At 43.4% G+C, this 26746-nt stretch overlaps 1 protein-coding gene across 1 annotated transcript in view; it reads left to right on the top strand.

The window, feature by feature from the left end:
- LRBA (LPS responsive beige-like anchor protein) overlaps positions 1-26746 on the top strand; it is a 2444222-nt gene that overhangs the window by 239295 nt on the left and 2178181 nt on the right. The window contains exons 8-11 of the mRNA XM_086962285.1: positions 5974-6093; positions 10460-10606; positions 15130-15327; positions 22711-22844. Coding sequence (XP_086818411.1) covers positions 5974-6093; positions 10460-10606; positions 15130-15327; positions 22711-22844 — 599 coding nt within the window. The remainder of the gene's footprint in view (positions 1-5973; positions 6094-10459; positions 10607-15129; positions 15328-22710; positions 22845-26746) is intronic.

The following is a 26746-nucleotide window of genomic DNA, read 5'->3' as shown; positions in this document are numbered from 1 at the left end:
CAAACACAGTAACAGTGAAAACGATTCAAAAGGAGTCCACACCAGTTTAGAAAAATAGCCAATATTTATCTGAATGAAAGAATACCAAGACACCAAAAATCCAACATATACAAGTCAAAATATCACTTTTAAAAGATTAAGCAAATTAGTCTGTAGAAATCAATGGATGTGTTTGTTTTAGCCGAAAGTACCTTAGATGCGTCAAAAATCAAAGATGGTTCAAGACACAGTGGAGGTAAGGCGCTGGAAAAGTAAAGCAGTGTGGTGGTTCCTTACTACACAGGGGCGGTGATGCGTTGGTTCCTTACTGCTATGTAGGGAAGGTGGTGCGTCGGTTCCTGACTGTCAGGGGAGGTGATGCATCTGTTTCCTGACATGTGGTGTCAGTGAAAGATCGGCACCCATGGACGAAGCATCCAAAATCCAGATACGATGTGTCGATGCGATATCGACAAAGCAGGCGCTGTGTCCATAGTGCTGCATAAAAGCAGGTACTACGTCTGAGTAGGAGTTGGTGCCACTGACGTCAGTGACATGGTTCTCGGGACTCATGCTGCAGTGAATTTTCTGACGTGCTCAGATGGCACGTTGAGGCCTGCTATGAAATCAGTGGTCAATGCATCCAGCTGGAACCATCCTTCGGGGCAGGCAATGGCGATGCGTCCATTTTTTTACAGTGGGACATAGTTCAACAGGCGCTGGGAGTCAATGTGTGCGTTTTCTCCTTAAGACCACCAGGTTCTACTTCTAGTGGGATAGGAACTTGTTTTTGCACCACTTGACAAGTCAGGACTCTCAGTAGAAGAGCGCAGGCACTGGCAGGTGAAGTCTTTGATGTTTCTGAGACTCCTTAACAGAAGTCATGCACACAAAAGCCCTTGGGGAACCTTGGAAGCAGAACGTAGAAAGCAAGGTCCAGTTTTTTCACTCCTAGGACAGACTCTGCAAACAGCAGGCCAGCACAACAAAGCAACAGTCTGAGTGGCAGTCCCTCCTACAGCATCATTCTTCCTGGCAGAATGTTCAGTCTAGAAGTGTTGTGATTTTGGGGTGTCAGAAGTCCAATACTCGTATCCATTTCTGCCTTTTAAGTAGGCAAACTTGAAAAGAAAGTCTTTTTAGTGCGCAAGACCCGGCCTTTTCCTAATTCGGTTCCAGACCCACTACCGGGAGGTGGCGACAGCTTTGTGTGAGGACAGACACAGCCCTATTCAGGTGTCGGTGAGAACTCCTCCCACCACACCAGCTCAGGAAGGTCCATCAGCCTGGTGATGGAACATCAGGATATACACGGCACACCTTGGCTCCCTTTGTGTGACTGTCTCGAGGGTAGATCATTCTTGGTCGTGACGAAAGTCAGGTTATTGTCACCTATAAGGCTGAAACATGTCGACCTCTGTCCTAGTGCTATAAGATCGTTATTATTTTTTCAAACTATCAGCTCATGTTTTTAATCTTGACACTAGGATAACCTTCATTAAAAAAAAAATTGTGTCCCAGTAGTCATTTTTAATCTTCACATTTTTCTTTTGCACTGCAATTTATCAGCACCACTGATTGAGATCACACTTTGGTTGGGCCGATCATCAGTTTTGAATTAAGTGTAGTTGAGTTCCCCCTAGCTAGGGGTGGACTGCACTGGATTCACATGACCGTTCCCAGATGCTCCGCCAGTGTGGTGGGCTGTTGGGATTCATCTCACTATGGAGAGGCTGAATTTGTATTGATCTTAGTTTCTACGATTCTCTATCTAGGGTTTCTGTCTCTATACGGTTTGACCGGTAGTCTCCTCTTTTGTTGTTTTGGATGGTATTTGGAAATCGGAGACCACTGGGTCGGTAAAAATTATCTCCCCAGGACCCTCTTTTGTGAATGTGTTTTGGTACATAGTCAATGCCATGAAGGTTCACAGCAAATAGATCGTTAACAAGTGCCAACTCGAAGAATATTCCAAGTCTTAAGGCAGTAAAATCAATCAAGAAACTGAATGCATCCCTAGCACAATCAGAGTCTTCGTAAAGGGTTCTGACATAATTGAGAGTCCTTATGCATTCTTTTCAAATATGAAATTACTTAAACTGCAAAAATTACTGTGGAGTGATGGCAATTGTAAAGTTTTCAGGAAACCAGAGCACAATTTTTTAAAAACATTGCTTTAACACCGAAACACTATCCCACTACATGAATAATTATTTGGTCCACTGTGTTCTAATGTCATCTAGACTAGAGAACTAGAAACATGAACAACAGCAAATTATTGTGAATGAATAAGGTACAGTGAAGTAGTGAAAGAACCTTGGGAACAGATACAGTTTCATGTCCGAGCCAGGGAAGATTAATCGAGAACAGCATAATCAATGTCAGTAGAAATAAACAAGTATGGGTTTGATTGGCTGTGTGTTGAAGAAATAAATTGTGAAATGTGCAGGGGAAAGACAGGAGAGATATCCATTTTTAACAACATGGATTCCTAGGCCGTAATTTAGGCCTAGTTAACAAGATCCAGGAAACACACTAAGGAATGTCATAAACTAGTTTTAAAGAAATCTGCACAATATCAGGGTGTACATTTAGTCAAGTGTGAAATCACATTCTGCACCATATTTTCTCCCAAAATCATAAATGTAGACTAATCTTTAACATACAATAGCTAATGCCTAAATTGACTCACATTCTAGCTTGTAGTTCTACTTGTGAGATAGACCGCTTCCTCTCTGCTTTTGCTTTGTTGCTACCCATACAAATCCAGACAATTTTTTGCCATCTTCTAGCCCCAGTCACTAGTATTGTCCTTTCCCCCAGCTTTTTGTTAAACATCTGTCCATGTGGTGTTCGTGAGCCAGTGAAATCAATTTCTTCTGAATCCCTTTAGGAGATAACTTATGTTTCTCCTGTAAATTCTTTATAGTTAATTAACTCAATACTCATCTCCCAAAAACGTTATACTGTGGTAGGAATATAAGAAATTGAATTCTCCATCCGTTCTGTTTTTCTTACCATCCCACTTTTAGGCACTCTTCTGTTTTACTCCATTTTCCTTCCTTCCTTTTACTATACACATTAGTTCTCCATTTATTGTAATGGTTCTCAATCATTCCGCTTTGTTCAGTCTCCTCCATCAATGACTACTCCTTTCCTCAAAAGGGTTATGCTCCAATTCTCGTTCCTGAACTTTGAGGCGGTTTGTGCAATGTACCAATTGGTATCTAAATATGCGTCTCTCGGAGGTTCCGAAATTTACAAGTGTTCCATTGCACAGCTACTTAACTGAGTTTTTCCTCTGCCCTGTACTCTTTGAGAATAATTTGGGACATTAAAACAACATTTACCTTTTAGCTCAAATGATGCTCCGCTTTCTTGAGAGGATTTTTATAAAGATCTCTGGCATCTTTCTCCCCAAAAACATTTTATACCACTAGGAGGCTTTTGAATAACTTCTTTCCTTCCACTTCTTAATTGTGCAATAAAACAAGTTGGGTTTTGAACCGTGTGAAGTATTCATGCCCATGGGAATTAAATCAGAGTTAAATAACTTGACCAGTTCTTTTCAAAGTAGTGTCTGCTTTACTATTTTGTTTAAAAACATAGGTGACTTAGACATACTTGCTGCTTCCAAGGTCGAAGGTCAGCTTTTAATAGAATATCACTGATACACAAACTAAAAACATTATTTAACAGAACACAAAAAGGTAAATAATATAGTTCGAGTACATCAACAAAATTCTCTGCAGAAGGGATAGTATGATGTATGATAATGGACGCAGGTGCAGGTAGTCTTTATGTAAAGCCAACAATAAGTGTTAAATTGCCTATAGGCAGGGCCCACAATAAAGGAAGTAGCCAGCAAGTGCTTGTTTCAATATCCTCAGATCAACCGCTTTCTCTTGCAGTAACCAGCTATTATTTATTTCAATATTCTAAAAGAAATACAGTTCTTTTTGGGCTCATTACCAGATACACTTCCTCCTCAGTACGCAGAAGTAAGATTAGTTGATGTACTTTCCTCTGGTTTGTGCTTGTTATGAGAAACGTTGCTACAGAATTAAAATGTCTTATCTTATTTTTTTGGCTTTTCTTTTATTTTTCACACCGATATTTCTGCAGCAGGCTAGGGTGACCGCAGCAGTGCTAGACTCGCAGCACGTGGTCTGGCCGAGTCTGAACATCTGACACTTCTCCCATCTCTGGGTTCTCCATCGGATTCGCATTTTAGACTCCACATCTGAATAGGACTCGTGGCCGCCATTTGGGATGTATCACCTTTTCACTTAATTTGACCTTCTGCAAGGCTATCTTATTCTGAGAACAAAAATTTGCGTGTAAAAAAGCTCACAAGGTTAATGGCCCTGGCTGGCTGTTTTCTCCTTCCATATCTTGGTTTCCATCATCAACAGTGAAATAAAGAGGCACAGATATATCGATTGGTTTTGTTTGAGATGAAGATAAAATCCAGACAACATCTCACCTGCTCAGCTTGTTCAACTAACAAAAGGCCAAATCAAGTACATAGAACGCACAATAATAAAGGTCCTACATTCTACCCTCAACACAATCTAATCTAACCTTCAAGGGAAAGACCAGTGCAACTGAAAGCTCAGCTATACATACAACTTTGGCTCAAGATACTCAGCCATTTAAGCAATCCTCTACATTGAGGTATAGATTCAAATCAAGTTCCCATCGGTTTCACCCTGTAGGGGCTCTTGTTTTTCTGTCTGTATTTTTGATTCTTGAATGGGAATCGATAGAGTTAAGGGACGTCCTGGAGTTTACTCCTTTTTCGAGTTGCATGCGACTTGGAAGCAGTGGGCCATCAGTCTAATTGAAGTATTGCATCAGAATTTGCTCGGATGTCATTTGTGAGGATCAGATTTGATTGTAGTTGTGATACAATGCCTGTGCTGAGTAAGTGATTGGAACTAGGATCATTGCTGAACACGCAGTGATGCTTGCAACCTGAATTTTTACTGTAGCATGAAAAAATGTGGTAATGAAAAACATGCATATTTAAAAATGCAAGATCGATAGTTTAATCCTATCACCATTTGGTTTGTTATACAAACTATGGTTAAATTAGCTTTGACGCTGCTTTTGTTTTCTGATATATGAATATGCAGTATTGATCCCACTGAGTGCCTAACCTTAAAATGTATCTAGCTTCACTCAATGCAACTTGCATTGTCTTTTTATCTCAAAAACAGACGACTTTTGTCTTTAACCTCACGGCAATCACCCATTCTTTCATTTTGGTTTAAGCAAATGGTTTTCATCTGTTTGCTTCTCCAGAAAGAATTCTGTATGTTGTGTGCTGGGATACATTTTTTGGACTTGCAAAGGCTGTGAAATTAATCAATTCATCCCTCGTCACTACTTTGGAAGCTTTAAAAGTTTGCTAACAACTGACAAACCCTACAACAATAAAGTAGAGTTCTAGTGAAACTCAAGAATTGCAAGTACTTTGTATCCCTTTACTAAGTTGCATTTGGCGCTTGCTTTATGATAAGTAGAAACGGTGCTACTAGGATTGAAACATTTGTTACAGAGATGACGAGAATCACACCCACAGGTGTCACAGAGTGCAGCGTTCGTATCACGAAGAGGTACACTGGCTCAACACGGAGCGAATCTCCTGTTTTTTTTGTATTTGAGGCATCTAAAGTCCATACATCATTTTGAATTTCTTGAGAAAGTCACAAACGTTGAGCAGAGATTATTTCCCTGTTTCCAACTTGCTCTGCACAAACAAGTTGTGTATTAACTCTGAGAAATTCTGAGTGCTAAGTATGAAATATAGACACCATAAGCACAAGAAAACATGCTTCTGCTCCTAGTTAAGCTCTTTATGATACTGGCCCTGAAGCTATTTATTGGTTTAATTTTCCTGTTAAATGCTTTGTGTGGGAAAGATATTGTGCTGCTATGAATAACCATTCTAGTCAGTTGTATCAGGTTGCTTTTTTCTTTCTTGTACAGTGGTATATGGTTTCAATTGTGCACATTTACAATCGATGGAAGAACAGTGAACTCCGGTGTTACGTGAATGGGGAACTGGCTTCATATGGAGAGATAACCTGGTTCGTCAATACAAGTGACGTAAGTATAGCCAAGTTGTGTAAGAAAGAAATTGATGTGAAAGTTGTTGGATTTTGCGGTCTGGTATAATAGTTAATCAAACTATCAAGATCATTAGATCATTTTCTAGAGAATGCTTTATAAGGCCGGTAAAAGTCTTGCATAGTTTTCATCATGCCATTTTTAGTTTAGTTGTACAGAATTTGACGTATATTCACTGGCTGTGAGGATAACATAGAGGTGCTCAAATCAACCAAAGGAAAATCACCATCAATGAGCATTTTTTTGATGAAAGGTACTCCTAAAATTCTTAAGCAGGGACTTTTTGTGGAGGGCAGGGTTGGGGCATTCAAAGAACGTGTATTCAACCAGCCTTTCCTATACTTAGGGTAGAGTTACTAAGTCTCGGGGTGTGTGCTCCTTGTCCCCCCACCCCACCTAAACTAGTGTCTGTCCCTTTTGCAAGATGTGAGTTAAGGTGGCCATAGTCCATGTACATGAGGATCATGTCAGATGGTGTCCAGAGCACAATTATTCAGAATGGCCATTGTGCTGTAAGTCCTATTACATGAATGGCAAACCAAAGCCTGGGAAAAACAAAGAGTTGCCATTTTTCCTACACACAAATATCTTAACCAAAGCAAGGAGAGAATTGACCAATGCCTGAGTGACGAGAAAGTACACATTTGAAATAAACTTGCAAGTTACGCACACCACTATTTATTTAATATATTACATACATTTTTTCGTTAGTAATTTTCACTGTTTCTGAACAAAAAGTGAGGGTAATGCGTAGAGTTGGTCTCCTTAGCTTAATGCAGATAATCTCCCTTAACCCGTATAAGTTATTTTCCTTTTTTGTTATTAGCACAGTACCAGGTATTTCCATTAGCATGTAACTTGCATTTTCGTATGCAAATTCCGTATAGGAAGCATCAACCTCTGGAAATTTACCTGAGAAAATTTAGTGCCTAATACAATTCCTTGTCTCTCATGCTGAGCTAACTTTCACTACCTCACCATGTTTTTCCAGAAACTGATAGGGTTATGGGTCAGCCAGCCACAATAGCCGTTATACTAAGTTAGGAAAAATATGTACTATACTTGTTTTAGGGGGACATTTAGAAATTGTTACATTTTCATATTCGCTTTATTTTCAAGGTTGAGACACTTTGTTTCAGTATAAGCAGTAATTATTGTGTACATTGCAGGCACATTGGAGAAATTCAGTTGTTGAAAAAGTGGATACCACAGCCCATTTTGGTGTTTATTTTCTCGTGATTATTTGCTTTACTGCTAACCATCTATTCTGGACACATTTACGCAATTGCTATGCTGGATGCGGTTCCTTGGAGAGAACAGTTCTTTAACTTTAGCCTTGATAAAAGGGAACACAAATTAAGGCTTTTATTGGTCGTCCTAATGCATGGTGTTAATCCCCCTCCAAAATGACTCTTGGAACCGGAACCCGTTTTCCCCCTAAGTAGTATGCTGCCAATTAAATGTCAGTAACCTTTATTTGCCTCAAGACAAGTAAAGGATCCAGTAGCCACGTAAAGATCAGTTCATTTCACTACGTCATATAGGTTTACACAAAAAACAAGGCCCCGGGGGCCGATGGCGTACCTGCGGATCTATATAGACATTCCCTGAAAACTTGGTCCCAGGTACTAACTAAAGTCTTCAGGGCAGCAAATGATAAGGTGTTCCCCAATACCTGGGCAACCTCCATTATAGTGCCAATTTTTAAAAAGGGACAACGTGAGGACCCGGGGTGTTACAGACCCATTTCCCTCCTTGATTCGGCCATCAAAATCCAAGGCAGTCTTATTGGCTAAACTTAGTGGAAATTTGGAGGTTTGTGGGGGGCTTTCAAACATACAATATGGGTTCAGAGAGAAACGAGGCACCCTGGACCAATGTTTGAACTTGCACCTGTTAATCGCCAAATATGCGGTGGCCGGGGAGGGGTCTCTTTATTTGGCCTTTATGGACCTCTCCTCTGCCTTCGATTTGGTAAACAGGTCCAAACTGTGGTCAATCCTTCTTGAGATGGGGATAGATCCTTCCCTGGTCACTTTCATGGCCTCTTTACACCAGGAGCTATTTGCCAAGGTAAGGGTTACAAATGAGGGGAGGTGTACGGACACTTTTAGGTCAGAGAAAGGGGTCCGCCAAGGGTGTATTCTGGCCCCCCTCCTTTTCAGCATTTATATGAACGGGTTGGGAGAACATCTAGAGGGGGGGGCGGGGGGGGGGAGACGCTCCGCGTGTGGGAGGACAGCAGGTTCCGGCCCTCCTGTACGCGGACAACGCTGTACTGATTGCCCGCACAGGCATCAGTCTACAGACACTATTGGATCGTTTTGGTTCCTTCATGGAAAACCTTGACCTGAAAGTAAACGCGAAAAAATCTAATTCTATGATAGTGGGTAAGCAGAGAGGAAAGTTTAGATCCAAAACCTTCACATGTAAGGGTGAGGTAGTTTCCAGGGTTCCGGTCTTCCCTTACCTGGGGGTCCTTTTCGATGAAAGGGGGTCTTGGGCCCCCCAGATAAAGGTGAAGAGTTTATCCTTGGCTCGTTCGACATCTGCTCTGTTGGGTTTCACAAAAAGGTTGGGGGCCAGGCCGATGGAAGCACTTTTGAAGGTTTACAATACCAAGTGTATTCCCATCGCCACCTATGGGGCCGCCTTGTGGGGCTATGCTACCCAAGACAAAATCCAAAGGGTAGAAAATAGGTTAATTAGACAATTGCTCTCAGTCCCAAAATCGACCCCTACCTTTTCCATCCATGAGGAAGTGGGTTTGCCCTACATTGCAGATAAGTTGAACCTGGCACCCCTCTTATTCTGGGCAAAGACATGGCTAAATCCAGAATTAACCTTGAACCATCTTATTCTGGAGGATGTCACTTCTCTGGACCATGCCATGAAAATACCTTGGCTGAAGTATCTTAAAAACACATTTTCAGCTCTAGGTAGATCGGAACTTTTTTTATCTCCTTGTAATATTAGGAGAGAGTACGTAAAGTGGATCAAGGTCCATTTTATAGAGAGAGTCCGCCTCAATAGAGAGGAGAAGGAAATAATGAAACCATCTGTAAGAGTACACTCTATGTTAATCACTACTCCCACCCTGGAACCATACCTGAAATTTGTTACAAGACCCCTTCATAGACTCCTATTAGCGAGATTCAGGTTTAAATTGATTCAATTCTCCTTAGGTTGTTACCCATCTTGGGACAACTCAGAAGATGCCCCCCCTTGTGAGTGCGATAATTTTTCAAAGCAAGATACCATGCATTTTACGATGTTTTGTGGGTTTTATACTGCCGCTAGGAAAAAACATCTGTTACCTGTGTTGAGGGAGGCGAGCTTTATTCAAGTGAGACCTGCATTAATCTACCTCCAGATGTTGGGCAATATTTACATTACTTTCAGTGTTGCCAGCTTCCTAGCAGAAGCCTTTCGAACTAGGAATAAACGTGTACCACTGAACATTTTATTGTAAATAAGGTATCTTTTAAACAAATCTTAATTCTTTGTGCTAGTCACAAGGTAGTACAGTTAAATATTGGCTTGCTCTGTTTATGTACAAAATATGAACTGTGATTTTAATGTATATGTATTGTATGTGCTTTTTATGTATTTTTTTTTAAATCGAATAAAGCGTGCTTTGACTGACTGACTGAGGTTTACACATCTGTCTCCAGGCGGTTGACCAGAATTGGAGTCGGATGCAAAGGCAGCTTTTAGAACATGAGACTGCTTCGTTAATGTTAGGTTTTCACATATCCTACGCAGGGTGTGCACTTCAAGTCCTTGCATTTCAGGAGGGGGAGCCTAAGGAAATGTTAAAGAAATCTGAGCCATCATTAGCATAAACGCCTCATGTCAGGAAAATTGAAAGACCACATTAGCTGTTACCAAAGCTAGTGCCATTTTGATTTCAGGGTAGCTACAATTTCTGTTGGCTTAAGAGTTAGGCACGTGGCAGATACGTTTAAGGAATTGTCAGTACTAGGGAGGAGTCTATCCTTGTGCCACCGATCTATTTAATTTCTGGTTAGTCATCTACCAGTGAGGTTTCAACGGTTAATTAATCCAGGGGGGATAATGAGCAAACTGGAAAGGTAGTTTTCACCTCTCCGGTTTTGTGCCGATGCTGGTCTCCTTGCTCTTTTATCAAATTAAAAAGTACTTTAATAAGGCCTAAATCATGTAAAAAAGGTTTTAAATGCTTGGAAAGCGTTTTATTTTGAACATTATGCTGTTCTTTGTTCCTGTTTGTACCTTGTCTTTACCATATTGACTTTGAATCTCATAATTAGGACATTTGTTATTCTTTCCACAAATATTAATTTTCTTCATTTATTATTCCCAGACTTTTGATAAATGTTTTTTGGGATCGTCTGAAACAGCAGATGCAAATAGAGTATTTTGTGGCCAGATGACAGCAGTGTACCTTTTCAGTGAAGCTCTTAACGCAGCTCAGATTTTTGCCATTTACCAGTTGGGCCCAGGATACAAGGTTTGTATATTGAATTACATTTTGCATTTGTGAATTTGAGTTATTGCTTGTTCAATGTTTACTGTTTTTCATTTATTGTGAAGGACGATTTTTTAAAAGTCTAATATGTATTTTGCGTATTTATCCAATTGTCTTGCGCTACAAGATATCACAATCTTCGCAAAAACTCTTGTAAAGTCAGATCATTTCAAACTCCTGTCACTGATTTATTTTGCAAGACTTTGCAACTAACTAGTAATCATTAAACCTAGATCCTTCAGATGTAACCACCACTAAAATTGTCTTTTACGTTGCTTCCATTAGTTTGCTATTGCCCTCTGGTGCACACTCTGATGGAACTACTTCTGGACCCTCTTATTTGCCTTTTTTATTAGGTTGTTTCAATCTCTCCTCTGTGTACTGCCGGGGTTCATTTTTTGAATCTTCAATCTGATCTTAAAAGGGTCACAAGGTAAAAGAAGAAATTTATGGAGGCACCTATGTCAGTACTCCTTTGGGATTCCGCAAAAGGCTGAAAATAACATTTTGAATAGTTAATTTTTCACTCATTAGTTTAGCCTCAGTAGAAAACTCCTCAGTCTCTCTCCTTCCTATCTGATTGTCTTTTCATCTAGTTTTGAGAAATGTATACATATTTTTATAGTTCCTTGTGTGACACCATTTTTTTTACACCTTCTTCAAATCTACTTATTACTCTTTTTATTATTAAATTGGCCTTCTTTTCCTACAGTCGTTTCTGACTAACAGAAAAGTGAATGAAATATGAAAGTAGTTTAAAATCTCACAACACTTCATTCCTCATTATAGTTTTTATTTTTTTCTAAACAACTATATAGGTATTTCAGAAAAAGTAGTCCTTATATATTAGGAGACCATAGACTTAAATGTATGTAGCAGTCAATCCATACATACATTTAGTTGATGGGATCCACAAACAATAACTGCAATCCTCCCACCATTTAGCCAGTGTTCCAAAAAGCACTTTTCTATAATTCCAGCAAACTGTCTGCACCCAATGCCCCATATGTTGTGTGGCCAAAGTGATACTTCTAAGTACTCAGTATGGCTATATTGTGTCTTTTTCTGTTCAATAATTAGTTTGTCCAGTATATGGATGTTCATTTATCAGAATACCAAGGGCTAAAAATGATATCTCACACCCTTCGACTTTCTAGAACATCAAGGGGCAGCCACCTGGAAGAGATGGATATCAGAGGCTTCTGGTCTCCAGCAAAATCCAGACTCCATGTTAACCTACATGAGCGCCGGGCAGTCCAGCTGGCATTGAAAGCCTTTCTATCTTTCCATAAGGGAAGGCTAGTGCAGGTGATGATGGACAAAACCTCTGCCATGTGGTACTGCAACATACCTGGTAGGTTGGAGTGTCAAGAGACCCCGTGTCTCTGGACATGGCTGGAATGCCAAAGCATTTCCCTGGTGGTTCAACATCTGGCGGGTTCGCTGAATGCCAGGACGGATGAACTTAGTCAAAGATGCCAGCGAATCATAAGTTGCGTGTTCATCCGGAGGTGGTGCAAGGTGTCTTTTAGCAGTGGGGAAAGACTTGGTTCAATCTGTTCGCCAGCGCTGAAAATGTGTAATGTCAGTGTTTTAGAGTGCTGGAGTTACCAAAGCGGCTCTCGCTCAGAGACTGTTTTCGTCTTGAGTGGAGCTTAGGCCTCCTGTACGCCTTTATGCCCATAATACTCCTGCCCAGATTTTTCAAGAACATCAGGAACGATCGAACTCAAGTCATATTTGTGGCTCCGGACCTGGCTCAGAGTTTGGTATTTCAAGCTGACCACCAAATCGGTCCTCCAATCAGGCTGCCCCTTAGGGAGGATCTTCTGTTGCAGCAGCAGTGGAGGATTCTTCACCTGAACTTGTCAATGCTCCGCCTTTATGAGTGGAGGGTGAGCGGCAACAGTTGACAGCTTTCGACCTCCTGCCCAAAGTCTGCCATGTTGTCTTGGCAGCTAGGCACCCCTCTACCTAGACAATATGCTCCTGCCATTAGAGCAAGTTGGTGGTATAAGGTGCAGAAAAACAGGTTGACCCTCTTTTTGCCCCCTTCTCTCAGGTCCTTCTCTTAATTCTTTCTCTTGTTCAGCAGAGCTTGGCTTTTGGCACCTTAAGAAGGCTATCTGCTAACTCAGCATTTCTGTGCTTGCCATATCAGCCTTCCCTGTTTAAATCCCCTTCTAGAAATAGGTTTTTGAAATGTCTACCACACGTTTCCACCTTAATCATGCTACGATGGGACCTTAATCTGGTGCTCACTTTTCTGAAATGTGCTTCCTTTGAGCCACTGCACAGCTGTTCTCTCAGGATCTTTACCACCAAGACTGCCTTCCTGGTGGCAGTAACATCTGTCCGGTGGGTCAGTAAGCTTCAGGCTTTGTCGTTTAAGCCTCCCTACCTTCCCAAACAAACTAGTTCTTTACACTAGAGCTTCCTTTCTGCCTAAAGGTATCACTCCCAATCATGTAGACCAGTCCATCACCGGGACTACTTTTCATGCTCCGCCACATCCCTCTACAGATGAGCAACGACTCCACCGCTTGGACCCTAAAAGAGCATTGTTATTCTACCTTGACCGCACAAAATAGTTCAGTGGACGCCCAACTCTTCGTGTCGGAGTGAAGGGAAAGGCCATGCAGAAACAGACCATCTCCCAATGGATCATACTCTGCATTAAAATCTGCTGTGGATTAGCCAAGAAGCAGTCCCCAGTGGGTTTGCGTGCTCATTTTACCAGAGCAAAGGCTTTGACTACTGTGTTAGCCTGTGGGGTCCCGGTCATGGACATCTGCCAGGCAGAAGCGTGGGCCTCTTTGCCCACATTCACAAAGCACTTCTGCCTGTATAGTCAGGTCTGTCTATACAGGCAAAAGTCCTGTAAAACCCAGGATGCTGGTTTCCGGTCCAGGGAAGACGTGGCTTGGCAGTTCGGGCTGCACTGTTCCCATGAGGCACAGGGTCAGATTTGCATATGGCCATGTCTGAACTGGGGTGGTGGAGTGAGCTAAAGAATGATGATGGATTTAACCCAGATCAGTTGACTGGGGTGAGTGTTTGATTTGCTCAAACGCTCCGTCCATCATCCCCTTTGGTATCGCTTTGTTCGCCCTAAGTTGGTAGGGTATGCCCAGACTTTGGTCCCTTGCTCACTTTGTCACTGGATGCAAGATAGCCTGGCTGATGAGGGGTATGAACCCGAAACCGGTCCCAGGATGCTTGTTTCCGGTCCAGTGAAGACCTGGCTTTGCAGTTCGGGCTGGACTGTTCCCATGAGGCACAGGGTCAGACTGATTTGCATATGGCGATGTCTGAACTGGGGTGGTGGAGTGAGCTAAAGAATGATGATGGATTAAACCCATATCAGTTGACTGGGGGTGAGTGTTTGATTTGCTCAAACCCTCCGTCCATCATCCCCTTTGCCATCGCTTTAAATTAGTTAATTGGCTTAAGGTTCAAGTGCATTACATTCAAAGCATTGTGCTATACGTTCAATGCCAAATTTGGACTGGGACTACTTTTCATTCAGGAACTAGTATCGCCTTACCAGCCTACTCAGCTATTAAGATCCTTGACCCAGGCCCTGTTCAGTGTCCCTATTTTTCGATTAACCTGTATGAAAGGCTATTCCTTTGCCTATCTGGGTTTCAAGCTCTGGAAGTTTTTAACCATTCGATTTAAGGAACTGTTAATCTTAACTCACTTTCCGTAAGATTTTGAATTCTTGGCTATTCTGAATCTGTATTGTGGGACAGCAAATCTGCTATCGGCTTGCGCCGTAAAACCCTTCGGGGTAGCTGTGCTCACTACAAGTTGCTAATAATAATTATAATAAGGTAAGAAATCTGCGAGTAGGGGTCTCTATCAGATGAGCAAGTTACTTACCTTGGGTATCGCCTTATCTGGTAGAGACTCGATCTAGCCGCAGATTCCTTACTGACCCACTCTGCGAACAGATTTCTAGGGACCAGGCTGTTCCCCTTTCAGGGGCCTAGTTTTCCACACCAGTGGCAGTTTTTCTCATGGCTCTGCGCTCCTGGCGAGAAAAGTCTCGAATGGACATCAGCGCGCTGGCGTGGCGTCTATATGGGCATCACGCATGTCACCTCCAGTACGGACAAAGAGGCCATGCATAGTCGACCGATGCAACCTACCGGCGTACAGGGGTACTGCTCACAAACAATTTCTGGATCCAGACTTATGTCGGGGATAATTCTAAGTTAAGGAATATGCGTTTAGGTAGTCTCGAGCAGATTCTAAAAAGCTAGACTGTTCCCAACTATTGAAATCTGTATTTCTGCACTTGTGAGTGATCCATAGTTGTCCAGTGTTTTGCGTCTTCTTTCTAAAGGCATTTGTCAGTGTGGCAGTCTCCTTGCATGGATGAAAAGATATGTTTAAAAGCCAGTTAATAAATATAAGCATTAAAACATTTAGATGTGAAGTAGTGCATTTTGTAGCTAAGTTTCTAATGGATATGTATTTTGTTTGAACTGTGTTTATAGGGCACATTTAAATTCAAGGCAGAAAGTGATCTCTTCCTTGCTGAACATCACAAGCAGTTGTTGTACGATGGCAAGCTCGCTGGCGCCATTGCATTTACTTACAACCCAAGAGCTACTGATGCCCAGCTCTGCCTGGAATCCTCGCCAAAGGATAATTCTTCAATCTTTGTTCACTCACCACATGCCCTTATGCTGCAGGTATAGTACTCAAACAGTTATGTGATGTAGCAATATGACTGATATTTGGCTTATTGTGGAATGGCATGCACATTATTGAATAGTAGTGCTCAACAGAAATACCTCTGTTTTTCTTTTACACCTTTTCTGTAATCAGTCTTCTTTGGTCTAGTCTGCCCAGTCAAGGAAAGATTTTCCCATAGCAGATTATCAAAAGATTTTCATGGTATTTGAAACGTTTGTGATGCTCATGCTGTGCGAAGACATTACCTCAGCCAGCCAGTTTTTTTACAACTCTCTCACTTGACATGTTTAAAAGATTTATTTCAACAATATTTATTGAAATTTTGCATATAGAAAACATATAAATCATAATGCAATGAAAGAATAAGAAAAAGGAAATGCAAAAGAAGCATACCTACATAAAAGGTGTATCAACGTCAAAAAACATACTTGTGGATAGAAGGAAATCCTATATTAAATTACATTGATCACTGTGAAATAGTCGAAGAGGACTTTAGTAAAATGTATGCACCCAAAAGGCCAACAAAAGATCAGTTGAAAGATCAAGATGGCACCTGAAAGGAATGCAAGTAATACATGTAATGATTTGCAAAACATATCTGGTACGAAGGAGCGAAGTAAAAAGCATCATGCATGTACAAGTAATACTTAGAACAGTATCCACAGATGAAGGTCCACTGTTGACTGAGTGTCATAATATCCTCTGGGAGAAGAGAGACAGACATCCATTGTGTGTTCATGTGGGTTAGCAGTAACAAAGTAAGTGTCAAGTCTATTCCATAATTGCCTGTGTTGTGGTTTCCAGGGGGAATGTTGTAAAGCAATGTTATCAGCACCCCTAATGTGTGATCCAGTTCAGCCAGGATTTTAAGAAGGTGGGTGCAGTGTCTTTCCAATTGGACTGAATTGATATACAAGCTGAAATTAGTAATATTATCTTTAACAGTAATGCACCTGATTTGGGTTGTCCCTGAAGGTCACCAACTCCACTCATACTTCCGGCCATTCACTAGATTTTTTATTTACAAATGCACGGACCTTCAGGTTAACTCCCACTTATCACCTAATTTGGCCAGATCACTTCATTTTTAGTTTTCAGATATCTATCAATGCAAGACCTACTAGCAGGAATAAGGAACCACAAAGACAGAACAGGCAATGGAAGAGATTTTTTCTGAGTTCTCATTCTCCTCTAATTTTCCCACTCTGTACATTTCAGAATTCTCAAACATTAATAATGCGCTCACATCTTTTCAAGAGTCTTTTACTCAGACCTAGGATACAATTGCACCTTTAAGTTCTAATTGCTGCAATTCCGCTAGACCTGTGGCTTTATGGTTCATGGAGGAATGTAAGCAAGAGAAATGAGCTTGTAGGAAATTGGAGAGGAGATGGCATATATGCAAAGCTTCCTCTTGCAAAATGACCTACAAAGCAGCCCTAAGTGCTACTCTCAAAAAATTAGAGCCACTCGCAAGTCTCATCTCCTCAACAGAATTGATAATGCTGGCAACTCCACAAAATAATTTTTTTAAGTTCGTAATGAGTTCATGCGGCCAATTGCCTGCATTTCCCATACTCCAGTCTCGCTGGAACTGTGTGATCCCTTTTAGCTAATCATTCGAGGACAAAGTTGAGACTATCTACAGGTACCTCACCAACTGCCCCTTCCTACTGACTCTTGCCCATCACTCTTTCTACGTACAACCCTTCCACTACTCTGGAGCATTTTAAATCTATTACTCCGGATTTCGTTTTAGACCTGATGAGCAAGGTCAAGTCAGTTTCTCCCTATGACCCTTCTCCTCTACACATAATAGTGGCACTTGCTAAGCCTCGGCTCCCCGCTATCAGAGCACTGTTTAATCTTTCCCTTGATACTGCCATTCTACCCCAGGTGTGGAAGGTAGTCTAGATCACGCCTCTATTGATGAAATCTAATGTGGATCCTCTAAATCTTGCACATTTATAGGCCTATTTCTCTTCTTCCTTACCTTCGTGAGATCATGGAAAGCCTTGTGAGCCAACAATGCGCCCAATATCTTGAAACCAATACTCTGCTAGACCCGGCACAATCTGGATTTAGAGCTCCACATAGCACTGAAACATCGTTGATGGGGGTTCTTGATACCGTAAGACTTTCCCTTGATGAGGGCTGTCCAGGCATGTTGGCGCTGTTTGATCTCTCTGCTGCTTTTGACACCATCATGATTCAAAGACTTTCTGAAATTGGTGTCGGAGGTAAAGCACTTGACTAGCTTCAAAGCTACCTTAGCAATCGTACCCAGACCATCAATAGAGGCACCTTTAAATCTAGGACCATGACATTGGGCAGAGGAGTTCCTTTGGCCGCTTCACTGAGCCCTGTACTTTTCAATGTCTGTCTCATCCCTTGCTCAAGTAGTAAGGTCTTGAGATTTCGGTGTCATCTCATATGCAGGTGACACACAACTAATCTTCTCCATGTGCCCAAACCCGGATTCTACTAAATTGAAGTTCAGTGAATGCTTGAGGAAAATTGCTTCCTGGATGTCACACAATTGCCTACAGCTCAATGGTTAGAAGTCTGAAATTGTGCTGTTTGGCAAGGCCCATGACTTCTGGATGATTGATTGAAGGCCACCTGAATAAGGCACCCTCCTCAACCTAAAAAGGTGGTCAAAAACATAGCCATTTTGATTGACGACAGCCTCTCCTTGATTGAACAGGTGAAATCTACATGTTGAGAAGAGCATTTAAATGGCTGCCTCTCCACACAAGAAAGACTCTCACGCAGGTGCTCGTGGTTAGCCGCCTGGATTATGGAAATGCCTTGATGGCAGCAGTTAATGACCTGTTCTTGTCTAGACTACAAGTAGTCCATAACACCGCAGCCCATCTTGTCATCAAGCATCCACCTCGCACCTCTTCTGAACCTGCTCTTAGATCACTGCACAGGCTCCCTATCAGGAGGCAAGCGATCTTCAAGCTTCTGTGCCGGGTACATAGATCTCTTTCAGATAAAAGGCCGGTATATCTGTAACAGTCTTCAAAGAAGAGAGTTTCCCAGGAAACCAGAAAGGACTGGGTATAGAAATATAACAAAACAAGATTCCTTTCTGTGTTTTATGCTTTGTGACCACCTGGTCTACTTTTAGTTTTTGTACTACTAGCTAAACAGACAAGTTGTATAGGTACTTATTATTACACCACACTAGAGTAACTTTCTTTCTCTCAACATTTTATTTTCATTTGTTAAAAACATTCATATAAAATTCATCACAGGATATTTCATATCCAACATATATATTTGAGCATTCCCTAATCTAATACAATAATAAATCCTATTCTTATTCTTGCTCAAAACACAAACACAAGATAAAACACCAATCCTTTTGGCATATATTGTTTAAAATTCATAAAGTATATGTTACATCAGGCAGTATATCTGTAAAACAAGCTCTCAATCAATCACCCCATCAGAAATCTCAGATCCAAGGATCAATTCTTGCTCTGCTCACACCGTATCATTACAGTCCAACATGGTGGTCGGCCATTTTCATACTTGGGCCCTTTTCATTGGAACAGGCTTCCGTTTCATAGTCATGTCTGCTCTGATTAAGTCTGTTTCAAAAAACTAATTAAAACCTGGCTTTTCTGATCGTATCTCTTCCTTTCCTCTCTTCTCTATTACTGTAACTTTGTCTGTTTTAATATCTACTTAACTCCTGTTTTTTTTTTTTTTATTGTATCTCCTCTTTTACTTTCTTCTCTGGAACTGCACTTAAGCACTGAGATACCCCTGCGGGGGTGATTTGCTGTGCTATATTAAGTTCTGATTACAAGTCAGCACAACTCAGATTAAAACACTGGATAACTCAGATTCCAGTCCTGGGAAAAGCCATGGAGAGCAACCGAGGGCTTGAAGCAGGTTATTACCTTGCACTTATTGGGCTTTGCAGTGCATTCTTAGGTTCAGATAAAATCATCAGGCCGTTGTAGATTTACTCAAAAATCTTGATTCCAGAAGCCTCCAAATTTTAGCAGTTTACAGTGCTAACGCACTCAATTTGTAGCGCGATGGTTGTTTAAACGATTTGAGTTCAATTTCAAATACTCCGCAGTGTGAGCGAAAATGGGAGCCTCACGGGTGCCATTTTAGTGTGTGGTATTTTGGCGCGTTTATCCTGAAGCAAAGCGATATTTCCAGGCAAAAGACTTCACCGAATACAGTGCAGGAGCAGGGTGCAGCTAGCGCTTAAGTAAGGAGACCTGCAGAACCTACCTTCATTTAGTGGTGAATTTTTACAGTACACACAGCCAGATTGGAGGCAGCGGCCATTTGGTAGCTCGTATCCTGAGGCCTGGGGAGCCCCAGAGTTCTCGATGGATTAAAGATCACAGAATGTAGTTGTTGGTAGTTCTCTGCATTACTGCATACTGCACAGCTTCCGAGCACCGTAGTTGTCGGTGACCAGGTGCATACAAAAATAGGAACGTAAATCCTTATCAAAGGTCCACACCGGTGCTAGTGGCAGAAGTATGCTGCCATCGCCTCGTTATCCAAGCCACGCCACCCAAACTCGACCTGTTTGATGAAGCCTTAAACACATTAAGCTCTTAAGGACCTAAATAAAATCAGAAATCCTTCATCTTTGTAGAGCACAGGAAGAAACAGAGAGTCAAAAACTGAAAAATTATGTCCATGTCCGTAGTTCTGCACGGTTAACCATAAAGCACAACCTGGTTGATATTGTCTATACTCTGTTGATTTGCCACTCCAATTATACTGGAACTACGTCTGTTAACCTTGTTCTATTGCTCCACACTCAAGCTGAGCAGAATGAAGAATTAAGCGAATGATCGCAATTACAGCAAGGCTTCACTAAAGTATCACTTGGTGATGCTGAATGGTAAAAGGTTCTTCCTTTATCTGTAGCATGGCTTTAGACCATTTAACTTCAGACATTTAAAGAGAGGCATGGTATTCACAGATTATATTGCAAACAGAAGGAGATGATTTGCGGAGTGCTGAAACTTTTCAGACCCGCCTCCCCAGTCACAGATCTGGGTTGAATTCATCCTCCTTCTTTAGCTGACTTCGCCACCCGAGTTCAGACCCAGCCATATGCAAATCAGTCTTGACCCTGTGCCTCTCAGGAACGATCTAGACTGAACTGCCAAACTAGGTCTTCCCTGGACCAGAAACAAGCATCCTGGGACCGGTTTCGGGGTAACACCCCATATCAGCCAGGCTAGCTTGAATCCAGTGGCAGAGTGAGCAAGATCATATAACATAACCGCTTTTTGTGATGGCTGCTGAATAGAATCATACCAGGTGGTGCTTGATTACAGATGCATGGACATGCTCCAGAAATGGAGACCGCTTTCCATCTGATCTGGACAAAGCTGTTCTTTGACTTTTCTTTGCATTCAGATTGAGCTGTCTTTATTTGTTTAATATTGTGCATACTTTGAAGAGGGAATTGCTGGAAAGCGATTTTCCATGGTTGCATTTGCATTGTATGGATGGCACACACAATACACACAGATGCTCCGGGGTCCCGCACGTGGGTGGGGTTTATTCAGTGCTTATGACTTTGATGAGTATACCCCTGACAGAGAACTAGGATTACAGGTAAGTAACTTATCCTTCTGTTTTTATCCTGTTTACTCTATAGCACCATCTTGGAGGCATTTCGACTACCTCCCAGCACAGTAGACACCATGGTTTAAACATTTCTGCTTGTTATCCATTTGGCCCTGCTACTATCCCTGCCTTCAATTTGCCTAGAGCCGTACTAGCTTTACGTTCTGATCTCTTCCTCTAGTACAATGTATGGAGGGGGAATTCCCATATGAATTGCTCAGTCTCATCCATTATTCCATCTGCAGGGGTATTGTACGATATCTGGCAGTGCTCCGAGAAACCTTGTGCTATATCCGATTCTCCTAGGAATCGGCCCCCCTGTCATGTCTTTAATTTCCTTCACGCTCCTATTCTTCTTCTTTTCTGTTGACAAATGTGAATAATTTGCCTGCCTAGAATGTACTTGATAAGGAAATCAAAGCTAGAAATGGAAACGTAGAGTGGTGCACAGTGGAGAATAACTGGCCACATAGGTTTTGTGGGGTATTTAACTGATGCTGCATGACCACAAAGTAATTCTTCAGAACACTGAGATACTGTGACCTGGAGAGAGATATTACCTGGGCCAGTAGATGATGAGCACTGTGAGATTAACTAACCTCTTCATACTTATGTCTTCTAAAGTCCAAAGTTCTGCATTATATACACTGCACAACAATCAAGTAAATGGCAATCTTCTACCGTTCACCATCATATAAAAAAAGTTTGGTAAAATGGGAAATGCTGAAATAGGTAATGGTGAATTGAGAATGATCCCTTTGCAAAGTGTATGTCAAGACCATTAAAAAATGTGTTCTCCTGGAAAAGATGCTACACATAGGCAAAGAGCTTGCGGCAAGTTTATTCAAAGGAGTAGAGGAAACTGAAGAAAAGAATGCGGTAAGGAAGATTACTAACAGGAGAGACTAAACCAAATTGGCAAAAGCATGCAATAGAAGTGGACTGCTTTGGTGGACAGCCAAAGCGTAACTAGCGGGAAAGCAAAGGGAATATGTGAAATCAAATTAAGCAGTCAAGCCACAACACCAAAACCACACCTGGGACTAGGAGAGCAAGTGCTTGTATAGTCTACCAAATTTGAAGTTGATAAGAAAAGATAAAATTATGGATATTTCCTCAAAAACCTTCTTCCAGAAATATTGCAAATCATTACATAAAAAAAAATATGTAACCATCCCCCCTCCCTGTTACCACGAAAACATTTATTTGGGCAACTTAAAAACATTTTATACAGTTTCAAAGGAGTAAAATATAATAACTATCTAGATAAAAAACGAATTCTTTTAAAGTTGGCACCTCTAAAAGCTTTATTCGCTAATTCATTAAGCAGAGTCCATTCTTTAGTATTAAACCTAAGGCCTGTCTCTGAATGCATTTTTTGAAGTTCTTTTATCAGGACCTCTTCTGAATTGGCATTTGAAAAAGGTTGACATAGTCGCTGCAAAATAAAAAAGTATTTGCTAAAAAATGTTTTGACTTGCATTTTCATGTTTATTTTTCTGGATGAAAATCAGTGTTTTTCAAGAGACATATTTTCTGTACTTTACCTTAGTGAGAAAAGCAAGAACTTCACACTTGTGTTCAATAAATACATTAAAACAATGGATTAATCACTACACTGAAATGTACTATTTCTGTACCACAAAGAGTTTTAAACCATCCTGAAACGTCTTTGCTTCATACAGGTATCACTTAAGAAGTAGAGGTTTGTTTTTTTGTAAAACCGAATTGATTGGTTTGTTTCTGAACAGGACGTGAGGGCCGTTTTAACACACTCGATCCAGTGTGCTATGCACTCCATTGGAGGTGTCCAGGTGCTGTTCCCTCTCTTTGCCCAGCTGGACTTCAGGCAGTATGCATCTGACCAAGTCGACACAACCGTGTGGTGAGTAGATGTGGGATCCTGAAGCATTTACACTAGAATTGTTAGAGCAATGGTTCATCACTTGTATTGAGAAAATAGCTCTATTGAAAGTACTAAAATAATTTTAGAACATATTGATGTGCTTGTTGGGGTGTTTAGCAAATGGTCTATGGCCATGGTCAATCATATTTATGTTCCTTGTTTGGTAAACTTCTCCCTCTACTTAATGCAAGCAGTGCATTCCTCCTGTACACATATTATGAATGAAACAGATTTTCAGCATTTTCTCACATTATATAGGTATTTTTTTGCTGTGGATACTTGGGACGCAATGAATTTGTTTTCATTCTGAAGTTTCTCAAGCCGGTCCGTACAACTTTTAAATAGGCGCATAGTTCCTAAAAGCTACAGAAATTTTAAGTTCATAGCCACTTTTCAGAGCCTGCTTGACCATCCAAGAGAAGTGCCAAATGGGAAACCCTGGTAACAACGCGGCCAGAGCAATGCGTTCCGGGACACCGCAAGCGTAACCATGCATCTGCCTTAACGCTAAGGCAGATGCGCTCTAGTGTTCGGGATGGGCGGTGACTCAGGAGAAGCATTGGAACAAGAAGCTCTGGGCCTGTACGGGTAAATGGGGCTGTGGCTGGGTCTGGCGGGGTTGCTTTCCGGGGGGTACTTTTAAGAAGGGGACAAGTTTTTAGACCTTAGGGCGGGGGTTGGGTGTGTTTTAAGGGCTTGGTTTGGGGGGAGTTTTTTTCAAATGTGGCAGATTTAGGGCTCAGTGCTTGGGGTGAGATCAGGGTAGTTTTTTTATTTGTGGCATGGTTTTAGGCCTCAGAGCAGTGGAAGGGGTTGGGGTAGTATCTGAAAGAGACAAGTTAGTGATAGATTCCTTAACTTAGAATATTCCCCAGGCGTCCGACTGGATCCGGAAAGTATTTCTGCTTAGCAGTACCCCCCGGGTGTTGGTAGGTGGAGTTGTGCGGCTCCGCGTCCGCCACTGGGGTCGTAAGCGCCGGGATGACTTCATGGAGACTTAGGCGCCACCCATGCGCGCAGACATCAGTTCTTTCTTTTTCCGCACCGAAAGCGCAGATCTGTATTGAGCACGTACCTTAGTCATTTTTTTTTTACTACTTTTTCAGACTTTTTGTCTCTTTCTCTTGTCTCCTGGTGCACGTAGGGATGCTCGGCTTTAAGTCTTGTGCCGCCGTGACATGTCGGTGGCTGACCCCCAAGATGTCTGCCTCTACTGCCTGGAGACTGACCATGACTCCAGAGACTGTCGAGCCATGGCCCCGAAGGCCTATCAGGAGCGGCGCCGCCAGTTACTGGAGGTCCGGCACTCCTCTCACTGCCGCTTCGGGTCTAGGGGCTGTTCGTGGGACTGGAGCCGTCGCTCCTCGCACTCTTAAGTCTTCGCCTTCAGATTCCGGTATGCGACGCCATAAAAAGAAGTCGAAGAAGCCTGTTCGCTCTCTGACATCCCCCCGTTGCTCCCCGGAGGCGGACGAGGGGGACAGGGGCTCTGCCCCTGCGGTTCCTCTGAAGCCGGGGAGTCCCGCGGTCTACCCGCTATACCCGGGTCCGTCTGCGACTCCTGAACAGACTCAAGAGTTTCTTGCTGCTTTGGGCTGCCTTTTTAGGCCCCGGGCTCCTGCTGGCGCGCCTTCGGGCCCCTCGGTCCCGTGTCCAGATTCTGTGGGCCCGGTGGCTCTGCCACTGGCACCAGCCCCGGCGCCACAGGATCCTGCGCCTCCGGCACCACAAGGTGCAGCGCCGCTGGCTCCGGCCCCGGCGCTGCCCTCCAGTTCCGGCGCCACCCTTGTCTCCGCCACAGGCGCCGCTCTGGGTGCCGTTTATCCCACCTCTGCCCCGGTTCTCGGACCATTTCGTTTCGACCTGGGATCCGCATTTGATACAGCTCCAGCTCTGCCCCCACTGGTGCCGATTTCGGCGCCGTTCCTGGAGCCGCTTACCCCTTCTCCGGCCCTGCCGCCGCGGCCGGCTCCCTCTACCCCGGAGCCGGACGAGGACTGGGACGGCTCCGAGGACCCCCTTGCACGGCAGTGAGACTCTGAGCAGGATTGGGTAGACGACTTTCAAGATGAGGGCGAACTTGATGTGTCTTCTGACCCAGGGTTTGCCTCTCCTCCACCTACCATGGAGGAGGGCGCTTCCTACACTATGGTGCTGCGTCGGGCGGTGGAGGTTCTCCATCTCGACCTCCCTACGGTGTCCCTTAAGACCAACCTCCTTACGGAGGTGCTCCAGACGGCGTCTACGTCTTCGGAGCTGCTGCTCTCTTTCAATGAGTCCCTTACCGAAGTCCTCTTGGGCACTTGGTCGCGGCCTGCCTCGTGTGCACCGGTGGATAAAAACGTCCCTAGGCGTCATCGCCCGGCGCCTGCTGATCCTGCCTTCTTGACCACTACCCCCACTCCTGAGAGCCTGGTCATTCAGGCCTCGACGTCACAGAGTGCCTTTCCCACTGCTCCGCCGGATAAGGACTCTAAGAGGCTGGACCAATATGGCAAGAGGTTGTTCTCCTCAGCCAGCTTGGGGTTGCGGTCGGTTAACACCACCTGCTTATTGGGCTGTTACTCCCACGCGGTGTGGGATTCGGCAGCCGAAGTCCTGCCTCAGTGTTCTGAGGAGGCTGTCCTTCCCAAGCGATTGAGCAAGGAAAGGATTCCGCGGAGTTTGCCATCAGGTGTGGTCTGGACACCGCTGATTAGTTGGGCAGGGCGATTTCCACGACTGTGGCGTTGCGGCTCCACGCATAGTTGCGGTCTATCGGGTTCTCGCCCGATGTCCAGGGCTCGCTCTTGGACATGCCCTTTGATGGCTTCCGCCTCTTTGGCGACAAGGCTGACAATGCCCTGGAGAGCTTTAAAGACTCTAGGGCCACAGCCAAGTCTTTGGGTCTTTCCACGAAGAGCCCTGCCATGCCTGGGTTTCCTTCGTTTCGTGGCCAGGGTAAAAACACCCAAGCACGCTTATCCACAAAGCCTGTGCAGAAACTGCCTCAGCGCGTCTGTGGACATGGCTTTTGCAGCGGCGGGTCTGGTAACCAGCGAGCGGGTCAGTCCACCTCCACCCCGCTGCTTCCACCTCCAGTCCACCTCCACCCCCGCTGCTTCCACCTCTAAGCCTTCCTAATCTGAGCTTCAAGGAGCACCCCATGCCGGTAGGGGGCAGGGTCCGTCACCAGCTCCACCACTGGCGCGAAATCACATTGGACAAGTGGGTGCTGCAGATAATCTGCCAAGGTTACTCGCTCCCCTTTCTGTCCTCCCCTCCAGCCATGCCACCTCAGTACCACCTCATGTTGGGGGACCATTTGGCTCTTCTCCGCCAGGAAGTCACGGCCCTCCTGTCCAAGGCGGCCATCGAGTGCGTTCCCGGTCAGGAAGTAGGGAGTGGTTGTTATTCCCACTACTTGCTGGTTCCCAAGAAGGAAAAGGGTGGGCTTGTGCCCCATCATGGACCTCCGGGACGTCAGTCACTTCCTCCGTAAGAAGTTCAAGATGCTGACTCTGGCTCAAGTCCTGACTGCCCTGGAGACTAGATGGTAGCATTGGACTTGCAGGAAACATATTTTCATATCGCCGGCCCACCTGCGTTACCTGTGATTCGCGGTAGGCTAGGAGCATTTTCAGTTTGCCGTGCTCTCCTTCGGCCCTACCAGTGCCCCTCGGCTGTTCACGAAGGTGATGGCGATCGTCGCAGCTCATCTGCGCATGTTTGGGGTTTCAGTCTTCCCCTGCCTCGATGACTGGCTGTTGAAGGCGTGCTCACCCCAGGCAGTTGTCGCCCACTTCCAGACTACGGCCAACCTGCATTTGCTGTGGTTCTTCATCAGTGTGCCGAAGTCGCACCTGAGTCCCTCTCAGAAGCTCGCTTTCATCAGAACAGTT

This window comes from Lissotriton vulgaris, chromosome 3_1 (genome assembly GCF_964263255.1).
Source record: "Lissotriton vulgaris chromosome 3_1, aLisVul1.2, whole genome shotgun sequence".
In the NCBI taxonomy this organism is placed as follows: Eukaryota; Metazoa; Chordata; class Amphibia; order Caudata; family Salamandridae; genus Lissotriton; species Lissotriton vulgaris.
This window is presented reverse-complemented; position numbering and strand designations above follow the sequence as displayed.